Source organism: Lutra lutra, chromosome 4 (genome assembly GCF_902655055.1).
Source record: "Lutra lutra chromosome 4, mLutLut1.2, whole genome shotgun sequence".
In the NCBI taxonomy this organism is placed as follows: domain Eukaryota; kingdom Metazoa; phylum Chordata; class Mammalia; order Carnivora; family Mustelidae; genus Lutra; species Lutra lutra.
In genome coordinates this window covers 160,945,077-160,959,806 of record NC_062281.1, presented here as the reverse complement: position 1 = coordinate 160,959,806, position 14,730 = coordinate 160,945,077, and the positions used below count along the sequence as shown (strand labels likewise).

The 14,730-nt window shown below is 47.9% G+C and overlaps 1 protein-coding gene across 8 annotated transcripts in view; it reads right to left on the bottom strand.

Moving 5' to 3' along the window:
- Positions 1–14,730, bottom strand: part of MKNK1 (MAPK interacting serine/threonine kinase 1) — a 42,604-nt gene that overhangs the window by 3,043 nt on the left and 24,831 nt on the right. For all 8 annotated transcript variants that reach the window (XM_047726328.1, XM_047726334.1, XM_047726329.1 and 5 more), the window contains 6 exons: positions 13,270–13,343; positions 10,407–10,511; positions 7,210–7,265; positions 3,301–3,396; positions 1,423–1,617; positions 579–743 (listed from right to left, as the gene is read on the bottom strand). In XM_047726328.1, coding sequence (XP_047582284.1) covers positions 579–743; positions 1,423–1,617; positions 3,301–3,396; positions 7,210–7,265; positions 10,407–10,511; positions 13,270–13,343 — 691 coding nt within the window. The remainder of the gene's footprint in view (positions 1–578; positions 744–1,422; positions 1,618–3,300; positions 3,397–7,209; positions 7,266–10,406; positions 10,512–13,269; positions 13,344–14,730) is intronic.

Genomic DNA, 14,730 nt, shown 5'->3' with positions numbered 1-14,730 from the left:
GGGTCTTAATCATCCCAGTATCCCCAGAGTCTGGCATGGGGTAGGTGCTCAGTAAAGTTAGCAGCTCTTGGGCGGCTAGCAATCAGCCACTCAGAGGTTTCTAGATTGGGTCCCCCACTGTAACATGGGGCTGGCAATGTTTGCTTCCTTCCACTGGAAGGGTCACTGAGGCTGGCTAGGGCCTGGCGGGTCACTGAGGCTGGCTAGGGCCTGGCAGACCAATGACACAGGCCCCAAATGCCAATACCAGGCTGCTTCCAAGCCTGTGTGCCTCTGCCAATGGTAGGATGCATGTGCCAAATCCCGCAGAGGCCTCTGTTCATTCCTGAGCAGCATGGGTCAGTTAGAAGCCTAGTCCTAGGACAAGGTTAGTGCCAAGTCTATGACCCATAAGGGGATCCTTCAGGGGCTGCGTCAATGGCCAGTTCACTCTACATGGGCAGGAACTGAAGCTGGTCTCCCTCCAGCTGAGGTCAGCCCCCTGGGCTGCTGTCTAGTACTTGCTACTCTAAAAGCTTCCTCCCTGCCACGCTACAGGCCTGGGGAGGTGGACTGCCACCCCTCCCCGGGTTACTCACCCCCTGCACCCAGGGGTGCTGCAGAACTTGGGCAGCACTCAGTCTCTGCTTTGCATCTCGAACCAGGAGCTTAGAGATGAGGTCTTTGGCCTCGCTGGAGATGTGTGCCCAGTCCTTGTCAGGAAACTCATACTTGCCTTCCTGGATGCTCTCAAACAGCTTGTTCTAGGTAAAGAAGATTCCTCCTGAAGCCACACTACCACGGAATAAGCAGAATGTACCTGCCATTGATTTGGTCACCCTGGGTCCCCTTGGTTTCAGCTGGAGCTGTAGCTCATGGCTTGGGGATGCCAGAGGCCAGGGCCCTCCCCAGCTCCCCACTCCCTGCTCAGTCATCAGACCACACAGAATGCCTGTCGGGAAGGGATGGCTGTGCTACGTGGAGGGTGGGTGACTCGTGGCAAATGCCAACTAGGGAACACAGCCCCAGTTCCTCAGCCCTTCACACGGGGGCCCCACAAATGGGCCCCTGGCATCCTGTAAGGTTTCAGCTGCCCCTACCGCCAACCTTACACTTCTACTCCCCTTCCTTGTACCCATGCAGCTGTCTCACACCTCCTTGTCTTGGCTGGTGTGGCCACCCCTGCTTGGATTTCTAGGGCAAGACTCAAATTTGTAGGCTCCGCTCTAACAACTCTCCCCTAAACTCCCAGCTAAGCCTGTCTCTCAGCCTGTCGTCGGCCTTTGGACAGAAGGGGGAAGGGGCATTAGGGACCCTCTTCTGGAGCACAAACAGCCCCAGCCGTCTTGTTGGGCATCCCCCCAAGCACACTGACCACTCCCGCCCCCCAACCCCCGCCAACGCCGGCAGGCCCTGTGCATCGGGTCCCCAAGCTGCACTCACCTGGCACACCCTGCAGACCTCTCCCCGGTCCCAGCCACAATCAGTCCCACAGTGACCTACGAAGGGGGGGTAGCCACTCAGCATGATGTAGAGGACCACGCCCAGGCTCCACAGGTCACAGCGCTTGTCGTAAAAGGTGGCCTCATCCCTGAAGACCTCCACCACCTCCGGGGCCATGTACTCTGCAGAACCACACTGTGGGGGCCAAGGTTGGGAAGGGAAATGGCAGAGAAGGGAGAGGCTTAGTCACAGGGAGAGGAGATGGCTAAGAGCAGAATGTGATGATGGCACTTGAGCAGCATGGGGCCGCAGAGCAAGGAGTTGCCAGGAAAGCCGGCCAGAGGGTTCGCCTGATACCACCAATGCATTTCGAGAAGCTGGGCTAACAGTGTTTGTAAACGGAGTCCTAGCGTTCCCCACGGTCCACATGACCAGTTCCAGGTCACCTTCCTATCTTTCCAGGTCCTTCTCCGGTAGACTCCAGGTCAAGGAGCTGCAGGAACCTCCGCCTCAGCTCTCTGCATTCACTTCATGTACAGGGGGGCTTCAACGGACCAGGGGCACGGCTCTGGGAAGGGCTCTGTGGACATCTAATCCCAAAAGCAAGGGGTTCTTTTTTTTCTTTCTTTTTTTAAATCGTAAGTAGGCTCCATGCCCGGCACGGGGCTTGAATTCACAACCCTGAGATTAAGATCCGGGCCGAGATCAAGAGTTGGATGCTTAACTGACTGAGCAACCCAGGTGCCCCCAAAAGAGAAGGAGTTCTTAAAAGTGAAGTCCTGCCAAGCTTCTCTGCCAGCTTGGAGGTATAAGGAGGTAAAAGAGGTATAAGGATTCAGAATTAAGAGTCCGTCCAACCTGGAAGAGCTCTTAGAACAAATCCAATCTCCCTGCTTCTCCCATTTATAGATGGGAAGACCAAGGATGAGGAGGGGGCAGGGATCTGGTTCCAGCACACCAGTGGTAAACCCAGTACATTCAGGGCTTTTTCCTTCCATCCTTGCATAGAAGATGCTGATAAAAACAAAACAAATTCTTTTTGCTCCCATCTTCCTTATTGCAGGCTTGCCAAGAGATACCTCCCTGGCCCCCAACATACACAACTAATTAGATGGGAAGACAGGAAGTGGAGAAAGGACATTTTCCGTGTTATTGGCAATTAGAGTTAATGACTTTGAGAACAAGGTACCTCAGTGTAATAGAAGCTAATACAGAAACATTTCTAATAATGTCAATTAGAATAAGACATGAGCATGTTTTAAAAAAGGTTATTAGGACAATTCACTTATGAAGCATGCAAATGTCAAAAGATTCATAATAATTATAGCACATCGGGTATGTACAAGAGCTGTCTTAGGAAGAACAGCTCCCAGCTGCACATCTGGGCATGAAATACCAAGTGAAGGAAGCAACAGGATAACTTAGGCAAGTGATCCTACACGTAGAGAGCTGGGACCTCTCAGTTCTGGCCACAGAGAGACTACACTCCCCCTCTCCGTCACAGGGTGATGCGTTGAGACGCCGCCAGGGAGGGCGGGACGCAGAGCTGTTGTGTGCTCTCGTGCAAAGGGCTGGCCTGGGATATTGTCTGTCTTTACCTGGGTCAGGAGTCAGGGCTCAGCCTGTCCCACAAAGAATTTGTCTCATTACTGGCAGAGGAACCGCCCTGAACAAAAAGCTCTCATGTCAGTTTCATTAGCAACTAAGCACTGACAGGGAGGGGGTGGCTCACAAAGGAGGGGCCAGATGACAACTCAGGCAGAAACCCTCGGTTTTCCTTCCTTAGCTCTCTGTTCTGGACTCCAGCCTTGGGTTGGGGGTACTCCAAGAGCACAGGAGCCCTGAAGGAGGTGGTATGGGGGGCTCAGCCATACATACTGGAGTGGTCAGCTCTGGTGTGGTTATGGGGGTGCAGGAGTTGTTCAATTTCACCCCGCTGCCCAAGTCAAAGTCACAGATTTTCACTGGAGACACCTGAAAAGGACAACAAAAAGCAAAGGTTACAAATATAAGAAACCCAAGGGCAAGAGGAGACCAATGTGAGTGTGACACAGTCACTCACCATCCCTCACTCCTTCCCCTCTCACTCAATGGCTCTTGCTCACACGTGTGTGCACACACACGCACGCACACACACACACTCTCTCGCATGCTCTCATTCTATGGCTGCCATGCCAAAGCCCAGCTTTATCTGCCACGTCATGTTTACTCTCCTTGGGTTAACTAGAAATCACCTGAGGATTTACCCTACGGTGTCCTCTGCCCCACACTCTTTCCTCACTTCCTAAGAGAAAATGTGCATGCTACATGGTGTCAGACCACTGTGCACTTAGTAAAATGAGCAGCAAACCTATGGAACTTTTGCCCACAAATGACAAATGACGGTGTAGGCTGCAGAATCAGAGAAGTATGTATTCCTGAAAGACTCCTGGTGGCCCATTCAGTGGGGGGCACCACCTCAGGTGGCTTGGGGTGACCAACTCATCTTTGCTCGCCTGGGACTTTGTTGGTTGCAGCACTGAAAGCTGTGTATCCTGGGCCCCAGCAACCTGGGAGGCTAGTCACCCAAACTGGATATTGCCCCTGAAACCACAGACAGCATGAGTCATCTCTGGAGCCGAGTGGGAGGGTACCTCGCATGCCTGCCAGAGAACAGCCTGCGTGGTGGAAGCAGCACAGTGAGCCCCTCAAACATGCTGGTTGTGGGAGTCCCAGCTCAACCACAGCCCTGCTGGGGAAGCCGACCATGTCTCAACTTCCTTTCCTTCCTTTCTTCCCCTCTCCCTTCCTCCTCCTTCTCTCTCTTATACCCTTCTTTTTCACTTAGTCTCTTTTTTTATTGTGATAAAACATATATAACATAAAATAATCCACTTTAGTCATTTTTGAATGTATAATTCTGTGGCACTAATTACACCATCCCCAGTATCTGCTTCTAAAACTTTTCCGTCATCCCAAAAGGAAACCATGAGGTAGAAACTCCCCATTCTCCCCTCTCCCCAGTAACATTTCATCTATTTGCCATCTGTAAGAATTTGGCCATTTCAGATGTTTCATTAAGTGGAATCACGCAGTATCTGGCTTTTTGTGTCTGGCTTATTTCACTGAGCATGCTGTTTTCAAGTTTCGTCCATGGTGTAGCATGGATCAGAACTTCCAACTGTTGTGTGGCTGAACAATATTTCATATTATATATATTTCATATAATATATATTTATATATATATAATATATATATTATATATATTTCATATAACAATATTTCATATATTTCATTGTAAGGGGGGACCACATTTTGTTTATCCATTTACCTGCTGATGGGCACTTAGGTTGTCTCTAGCTTTGGCTGTTGTGAATAATGCTTCCATGAACACTGATGTTCAAGTTCAAGCCTCTGTTTTCAATTCTTTTGGGTATATATATAGGTGTGGAACTGCTGAGTGGTATGGTAATCCTGTTTAGCTCGGTGAGGAGCTGCCACACTGCTCCACCGCGGCCACATTATTTCCAGTCCCCACCGGCAGTGGGCTCCAATTTCTCCATAGCCTCATCAGCATTTGCTCTTCTCTAGTTTTTTCTTCTTTTTATAATTCTAACCATCCTAGCAGCTGTGAGGTGGTGTCTAATGATTTTTTTAAAGATTTTATTTATTTATTTGAGAGAGAGACAGAGAGAGAAAGAGAGAGAGAGCATGAGAGGGGGGAGGGGCAGAGGGAGAAGCAGGGAGCCCAATGTAGGACTTGATCCCAGGACCCTGGGATCATGACTTGAGCCAAAAGGCAGATGCTTAACTGACTCAGCCACCCAGGTGCCCCTAATGGTGGTTTTGATCAACAATTTCCCTAATGACCAAGGATGTTGAGCATCTTCTCATATGCTATTGGTCATTTGTATACTTTTTTTGGGGAAATGTCTATTCAAGTTCATTGCCCATTTTTATTTTTTTTTAAAGATTTTATTTATTTATTTGACAGAAAGAGACACAGCAAGAGAGGGAACACAAGCAGTAGGAGTGGGAGAGACAGAAGCAGGCTTCCCGCTGAGCAGGGACCCCCGATGTGGGGCTCAATCCCAGGACCCTGGGATCATGATATGACATGAGCCGCTTAACGACTGAGCCACCCAGGCACCCACTTTGCCCATTTTTATTTTATTTATTTATTTATTAAAGATTTTATTCATTTATTTGTCAGAGAGAGAGAGAGAGTTATTCATTTATTTGTCAGAGAGAGAGAGAGAGAGAGAGAGAGGGAGAGATCACAAGTAGGCAGAGAGGCAGGCAGAGACAGAGGGAGAAGCAGGCTCCCCGCCGAGCAAGGAGCCCGATATGGGACTCGATCCCAGGACGCTGGGATCACGACCCGAGCCGAAGGCAGCCGCCCAACCAACTGAGCCACCCAGGCGTCCCCACTTTGCCCATTTTTAAAACTGGGTTATCTTTTTGATGTTGAGTTTTAGAAGTTCTTTATATTTTGGATATTAAACCTCTATCAGATATATGCTTTGCAAATACTTTCTCCCATTCTGTGGCTTATCTTTTCATTTCCTGGATAATGTCTTTTGATGCTTGGTTGCTCTTAGTTTTAGTTTTTCAACCACAGAAAAGGGGCAGTAAACCTGAGCCAATAAGATCAAATGAAAGGACAAAAGCCATAAAAGCATCTTGTGAACCGGAGGCAAGAGAGAAGATCAGAGCGTCTGCGGGGTGCTGGCATCAGACTATGTTAGTTTTAATCTGTACCCCACTACTTACCAGCTGAGGGCCTTTGGGCAGGCTTCATAATCTACCTGAGCTTTACTTCTGTCATCCATACAATGAGAACAGTAATAGGACCTACCTCATGGGATTTTATAAATACTTAATAAAATAAGTCTAAGTGCCTGGCACAATGTAAGAACTCAAGAAATGTTAACTATAATTATTATTAATAATCATAACGATAATGGTGACAAATTATAAAGTCTTATGCCAGAGCCACTGACAGGAAGTCACAAGATCTTATTTGAGCTAATGAATTACTACTCCCCACAAAAGAGCTGTAAGGAGCAGCTGACACATTCACTTGCAGCCGTTTCTATTTATGGGCTGTCCCTTAATTCAGACCGACAAGGTGTGTTCATACACATGCGCCCGTGTACATACACACACAGCCAGCAGACCCACCAGGGCCTCAAACCCTCCAAACAAACAGAGAGCTTGTCAAATTCTTACATGCTTATGGAAGTACGGACACTTCCATTTAGTAGGAGGCTAAGGTAAAGTTTACAGTAGGTTGCATCTATTTAACACCCAGTATCCATGTTTGCTTTTTAATGGGCACCTTTGGAAATAAAAATGGAAACAAGAAACCCTTTCGAGGAACTTGCTTCCTAATTATTATGTCAAGTGCTAGGCACCAGCTGGCATATATACCATAGCATAAACATCTTTTTTAGGCAAAGATTCACTTCACAGAAGACTGAGTTGTTGTCTATGACTCACACCAACTGCTCAACAGACAGGTGCACTGGGCTAGAAAACATTCATTTTGTGCAGTCCTCATGTATTTTACAAACTCTTAGGTGTAAGCCAATCACACTGTTGATAAAGAGCAAAGAAGAGACAGGGATTAACCCGATTTGGAATGCGGAAACACTACACGTTTGGTCTGACATTCTCACGTGTCCATAATAATCAGGGCAGGTTGGTACCTGCAGCTGGGAGAGCTGCTAACGACCTAACTGAAAGTAGACGTGGCTTCCCCACCTAGGTGTGAACTGTGTACCCCAACAAGTCAGCCTTAAGTACCTTTTCTGGAGACTCACACAATATATTTTCTGGCTTCAGATCGCGGTGAGCGATGCCTGAAATGACAGAGAGCAAAGAAATGGTTAACATACGCACATAATTATCAAACATTCCACACACAATTAATTTTTTCCAAATGCTGTTGTTCGCAGATTAATTCCCAATTATGGTACATTAAAAAATCAACGAGCTGCAGGAGGCAGAAGTAACCAGAGACGAACCAAAAGCACAGTAGATCTGCAAGTTCTTTTGAAGCCGAAGCTTTACAAGTCAGGCAGGAATAAGAAGAGGGCTAAATGAATCCCAGCTAGTTGGCCTTTCAGCACTGCAGTGACAACCAAGAATAAGAAGCCTAATATGAAACAGAGCCAAGAGCCCTGCCAAAGGCCATGCTTGGAACTGCAATGCAGAAATAATCAGTGCCTTGTTTAAGAGCATCTCAGGGGGTTGAAGCTGCTCTACCTCGTTTCTTCTTGTGTGGCCGACTTAGAAAAAAAAAATGATTCCCTAGGTGGGACTCCCTGCATGTTCAGAGGACCAAGTGTTAGTTAACAAATCTTCCAAAGTTTGTCCGATCCCCTTCGCACCTGCTCTGCATTTCCAAGACATGTCGGAAGCACAGCAAGGAATGCTTTGGCTCCAGGGTGCTGTTCTTAAGAGACACCTCCCTCCCCTGCATTCTGACCAGACCTCCTAAAGGAGCCTGCAGACGGCAGCCTACTCCATGAGGGGTTAAAAGCTGGTAACCTGGCCAAGAAGGCCCCTGCGGCGGGGGGAACCACCTTCTGACCAAAGACAGGGACAGAGAACCAACTCATAAAGTGTGGTGGACACTGGCACTCCATCCCTCTTGCCTCCTGCAGAATGCACAGTGCAGGGACAGAGGGGCTGGAAGGTTGAGCAAGAACCAAACAGCTAGTGCTCAGAAGTCCTACAAAGTAACAGAATTTTCATGGAGTCACAGGGAAAAGCAGAACCTGCTTTCCTAAAACTCCCTCGATGACCAACTTCTCAGGCCTCCCTCCGATTCCCCGCCAGGAGGCACTTCACCAGGGAGGGAAAACCTGAGCTCCAGCAGGCTAAGTAACTTCATCAGTCACCTAATTGAGTAAGAACCCAGAGCAACTCAGTCCAGGCTGTACAAATTGAGTCGGGCTGCAGCCTGCTGCACTAAAAGTGAAAGATATTTTCCATTACAGCAAGTGCTCCCACAGAAGGATCATGAGCCACACATGGAGCCTTGCTCTCCAAATAGGTGCTGATGGCCCAGTCGTCCCCCAGCCTGAGAACTGAGCGCCATGCCGGGATAATGGGCCTGCCTCTGCGAGCACGCCGGCCATCGAGCTGCTCTGCTTCATTTCCCAGAGGTTAAGCTGCAGCGTGTCCAGTATTTAAAAGTGTGGAACTTGTTTCCAGGCTGACCCATTCCTGCCCAATCCATCTTTCCAGTGTGAAGTTATTTAGAAAACTGTGAAGTTCAGCTAGAAATTGTTTTCCATCCCAACTTCAAGTCACAGAGGCACCTGGTTGGCTAGATGCTGGCAAGCACTTCAGAACTCTTAACACACACACCAGCTCTGTTCCCTTTAGTCCGCCTTCTACAAAACAAATAAATAAAAAATAAAACTGCCTCTGCCCCCCTCTAAGGTATGGGTCTTGCAAAAAGTGTGACCCAGTTTTGCAATCGCAGAGGCAGCTCGGGGAACAGTTGTAAATCTTTGTCAAGCAGGTGTTACCTACATGCATCCTGGCTTTCAGAAACAGAACTAGTGCTATTCATCATGCTGGGGAAAGTACAGACACCCCTTCTAGGAACTTTCGTCCCATGTGCAAGTCAGGCGCCCAGCACAGCCACTGTCAGCGTGCAGGAGGAAATAACGTAGGACCAGCGAGGCTGAGCTCCCCACACACGTGCCCCCCTCCCGCAGCGTGCACTGCGCTGCTGGCCCAAGGCAAGATGTGTGCCCACCATGCCTGCAAGTGGTCTGGAGCACTCACAACCTATGTGGCCGGCCAATATCCACAATGCGGAAGGGAGCAGAGCTAAGTCACCAACTATTCAATCCACCCCTACCCCTCACCAGACAGAAGGCTTTATTTTAAGAGTATTAATACTAGGAATGAAAATGCTTCCTGTTTGGTGGGGGGATCAGGGCGGAGGAAGGAAGGAACACTCCTGCAGAGCTTTTATGTGCCAGGCCCTATGCCCCAACTGTGTTATACACACACGATTCATCCAGAGGCCTACACGGCTCCACAAGCGAGTGAGGACAGTGCTGCACATAAACCAGAGCAGCACTAACTACCGCTGATGACATAATTCTCTCTCTTTTCACCCTAACTCTGGGGGTAGACATTACTACCGAGAGAACACACAGCTGATGAAAAGGTAACGCCAGAATTCATTTTTCCATGGCACTGCTGTAAGGCACGTTTTAAAAAGGTAACCATCAGATATATTTTTGGAAAGACAAAAAACAATTTGTAAAAAGATTTAATTCACTATAAAAATTCTTAAACAATCGGTCCTAGATAAGGGCCTTGTAAGCTGAGCGTAAATCGGACAACAGCAGCCTGCAATCTACCATCATGATGTTCAACAGACACCTCAAACTTAACCACGTTAGTAGAAAAATGCATTTTTCCATTTATCGTGAACAAGATACAAAACTAGATATATACTATCATGCTGATTTTGAAAGAGTAAGATACAGGCGACATATTTTAAAAGACTAGAAAGGGGGCGCCATGGTGGCTCAGTTGGTTAAAGTGTCCGACTCTTGATCTCAGCTCAGGTCTTGATCAGGGGTCCTGAGTTAAAAACAAAAACAAAAACCTAGAAAAAGTAACACCCAAATATTTACACCAGAATAGTATTATGATGAGGCTTGTATCCTCCTAGGACAGGAGAAGGAGATCACCCATACTCACACACTCACTCATCTTACTCATCATGAAATGTACTCTTTTCCCCCCCTGCTCTTTCTCCCCTGTCCCTGCCCTTCTTAAGACTGCCACATCTGCCCACCATCCACATGAGAAGCCCAGGGCCATCCTGGCTTGCTTGCTCACCCTCATGGGTGGGGCTGCCAGGTACACCAGCTCCTGGCCTGGCTCTCTGCCTGGCCTGCCCCTCTCCATCAGTCCCCTGAGGCTGGCTGTTCCAACCCAATCACCAAGACAAAGGCTTGGTTCACCTTTGGTGTGCAGGAAGTCAAGGGCAGCGGCCACATCCCGCACCACTCGGCTGGCTTCTCGCTCATTGAAGTGCTTCTGCTTCTGGATATGGGCCAGGATGGAGCCTGGGGAGCAGAGGAGACACACAGGTATGGTCTTTTCAGGCCTTAGGAAGCCTAACTTCTCAGAGGTCAAGTCTGCTCAAGTTTGGGGTGGGGATGGAGCCTTATTCTTTCAGCACACCAAGTGTAGTACCTGGCACAAACGAGGTGCCAGCACAAAACTGGAATGAACATGGGGCACCTGGGTGGCTCAGTTGGTTAAGTGTCTGCCTTCAGCTCAGGTCATGATCTGAGGGTCTCGGGATCGAGTACCACATTGGGCTTCTCCCTCAGCAGGGAGACTGCTTCTCCCTTCCTCTCTGTCTGCCACTCCCCTTGCTTGTGTTCTCTCTCACTATCTCGCAACATCAAATAAGTAAATAAAATATTAAAAAAAAACTGGACTGAACAGAACTGGACTGTCATCTTCTGTACCTACCCACGATGAGAAAAGGAGAAGGGAGAAAAAACAACTATATGCACGACCAAAAATATTAGTGTCATTGAGGCAGATTTGGCTTTTGAAGTAAGAAAGAATTAAAGTGAATCCACATAAGGTTTGGGCAGGGGCCTCACCACAGGAACACTTCCTCTTTTGGTTCTGATCTCAGATCCAAACAAGAGCACAAGCCTTCAAACAGAGGTGCCACGCCTTCAACAGATATGTAAAGGTCTAGGAAAGTCTAGAAAAAGGGGGAAAAGTGCTTTCCCTCTGACTTTCCTATTTCTTATTAATAATAGTATTATTCTGTTAGCAACGGCTAACATTCATGGAGTAGTGACTATGTGCCAGACACTATGTAATAATCTTCAAATAGGTTATCTTAGCCTCACCACAACTGTACAAAATAGTTATCCCTGTTCTATAGATGGGGAACCTGAAGTCAAGAATGGATCAGCAACTTGCTCAAGATGACACACCAGTAAGTGGAGGCATCCGGACTTAAGCCCAGTGAGTCTGGCCTTGAACCTGTACAGACTACCCCTCAGCTGGACATGTGGTCTGGCTGCTGGGGGCACGGGCTGCACTAAGCCAACCACAGTCTCCTTACCTACTGCAGTGGCTCTGGCCTCAGCAGGGCTGCACTCTAAGCAATACGTTTACAGACAACCCCCAGCATTTTAAATGTAACGTCTTGGTGGTGGCAGGGCAGGGGCATGAACTTATGGCACAGGCATGAGCACATGGCCTGGCTCCATGCGCTCTGTGCTCACAACTGGAAGTCAGTATTTCTGGGCTGAAGGGCTCATTTCTGCATCTTTTTTTTTTTTTAAAGATTTTATTTATTTATTTGACACAGAGAGAGAGATCACAAGTAGGCAGAGAGGCAGGCAGAGAGAGAGAAAGGAGGAAGCAGGCTCCCTGCTGAGCAGAAAGTCCGATGCGGTGCGTGATCCCAGGAAGAAGGCAGAGGCTTAACCCACTGAGCCACCCAGGGGCCCTCGTTTCTGCATCTTAAAAATGGCACAGGGGCGTCTGCGCTCAGTCGGTTGAATGTCCGACTCCTGATTTCAGCTCAGGTCATGATCTCAGGGTTATGAGATGGAGCTCTGTTTTCAGCTGGGAGTCTGCTTGAGTTTCTCTTTCTCCCTCTGCCCCTTCCCCGCGCTCTCTCTCTCTCAAATAAATAAATCTTTTTAAAAAATGGCACAAATTTACTTATTGCTGGTTTTTGGCATGGGGAAGGGATGACAGATCTTTCACTTGCCAGATTAAACAATGAAAGGATCCCAGCATGCTAGGGATCATTCCCAAATAACCAGCTCCTGGCTAGGTCTCACATTTGCTTTACTGTAGTGAGTCTCTTGCTTCCAAATTTATTAAAAGGGCAGATAGACAGTAATATGCTACCTACTTCTAAGATAGCCTTCGGCATAGCCAATAGTTTTAATAATACTAATAGCTGACACTTACTGAACCCTTAGTGCCCACGGGGCACTGTGCCAAGCATTTCATCTAAATGATCTCACTGAATCTTCAGAGCTATCGAAAAAGGTAGGTGCTGTCATGATCCCTATTTTATAGATGAGAACAATGTTTAGAAATGTTATATGACTTGCCCAAGTTCACACAACTAAAAAGGGATGGAGCTACACTTAAACCCAGCTTTGCTGGTTTCTAGAGCATGCTCCCTTAGCCACCAAACCCTTCCATGTGGCCCTCCACTCAGCTCCGGATATCCTCTCTAACCTGCACCCTGCAAATCTATCCTTGGGCTGGGTGAGTGACGGTGAGAGCAAGGGCTGTTTAGCCCCTTCTCTGCGTCAGGAAAACAACTTCAATACCCATTCCAGTGGTCACGTGTGTGCGTGACAGCAGTAGTGGTGACAGTCAAGAGTGGCATCTTTCCGTCCGAAGGACACAAATCCTCAGACCTCCTCTCTATCCTGGGTCTATGTCCTAATCCATGGGACCCTCCTTTGCTCTGGTGAGCCTTTCTGGACCTCATAATGTATGCAAGAGCTTCTGCCCCATAATTAATTTAAACAGTGAACAGGTCAAAACAATGGATTGATAAATTGATGACTAAATGTATCTATATGAGTCCTACTACAGGGAGAAGGCATTTATAGAATGCCCACACAGGTGACATTCTAGGTTCTGCAAAATGCTAATTATCATCTTTCCCTCCGGCCTCCCTTCTCCCAAATCAAGGGCAGTTTTAAGTCCTTCATCCTTTTTATTAGCTTGACTCATTTTAGAAGTCTCTGGGATTCATGATGGATGATCACCACCCTGAGTCTTAATCAGAAGTCCAAACACATACTCAACAGTAAGTACCTCCTTGCAATTTCTCAAAGACCAAGTAAAACCTTGTGTCATCTTCAAAGAACTCAATCAGCTCCAAAATGTTCCTTAAATAGGAAAAAATAGGAGAAAAGGGAAAAAAAGGGAAATGGTATTATATATTAAAGCCCACTTACAAATATACAATGAAAAAAATATACAATGCCCTGTAGCAGGGCAGAAATCAACCTGAAATCAGAATGCTTATTAAAGACCCATGTCTGAGAAGTAGCCAATGGTGTTAGCAAGACTCAGGTCACCTTATCTTTCCATAATGTTCAGTCTCTGGTGTTTTCACCAAGTCTGTGCTGTCAAACCCCAACCCTAAAACCCACTAGGTAGAGTTATAAAAAAGTCCCGGTCACATTAAACTGAATAAAATCTGCAGCCGACTGGAAGCAATTGCGGCTAATAACACTGAATAGTAGGTGTGTGTCCTGGAGGCAAGCAGCAAATAATTACTTGCCCTCCCTCTTGCCCATAAATCACGGGGCAGTATTTACATTGCCTGGAGAAAATGGAAACATCTGTCAAATAGACTTGGGGCCTAACGTGGGCACCGCTAGACCCTAACTGCTAAGCGCTGCTTAATGAAACGGCCGCGTTCCCGGCCGCCGTAGCACTTGTGGCCTTCCCCGGTGAGCACTCTCTGTCTGCCTGAGCATTACCGTGCTCTGCCAACAAGGTCGTCTTGTAACTCAGGAGGGAAGCCACTGGCCTGGATATCGGAGGTGTTGGGGTTTTTTTTCTTTTAAAGAACGAAATAAACCAAGTAGAGGCTCTGATGCTCAACTCAGAAGCTGCAGGGCTGAAAATAAAAATCTGTCCCTCATAAAAAAATGCTGACCACTTTGGGAGACGCCAGGCTTTTACTAGTGTGAAGGCGTCCAAATAAGATGACTAAAATGGCCTGATTTGAAAGAAGATTGTGGAGGCAGTGCCTGGAGTTAAATCAACAGCAGCCCCCATCCTCCAAGCTTAATGACAAAGCCATCAATACCTGGCCGCTGGCTCCCCGCTGACCCTGCTGTGCAGGGAGGCAGAGGGGGAAGCAGAGTCTTAGAGGTGACCCTGATTTAAAGCCACCGCGGGAGAACCACTCATTTGGAGCTGGTGGTGAGGCGGCTGAGGCGGGGCGGGAGGCCACCTTGGCCTGGTGGGCCCGCAGAGTATTGGAGCGGGCTTCTGGAGCCTGAGTGGTGGCTGCACATCCACTAACATGCTGGGTGCGGGACACAGCCAGTACCCGTGCTAGCTCACACTGTCCTCATCTAGTCACAAAAGCTGGGCCCGAACAGTGTGTACTGGGTAACCCTCAGTCAGCCTTGTTCCCAAGGGCACTTGAAGGAGGGAACCCCATCTTCTCCCAGCCCCTCATTCAGAGGGCTCACTCTTCCAATTTGCCTGGGTTGTTATTCACAATACTTCAGCCTGAACAGAAGCAAAGGCTGCAGC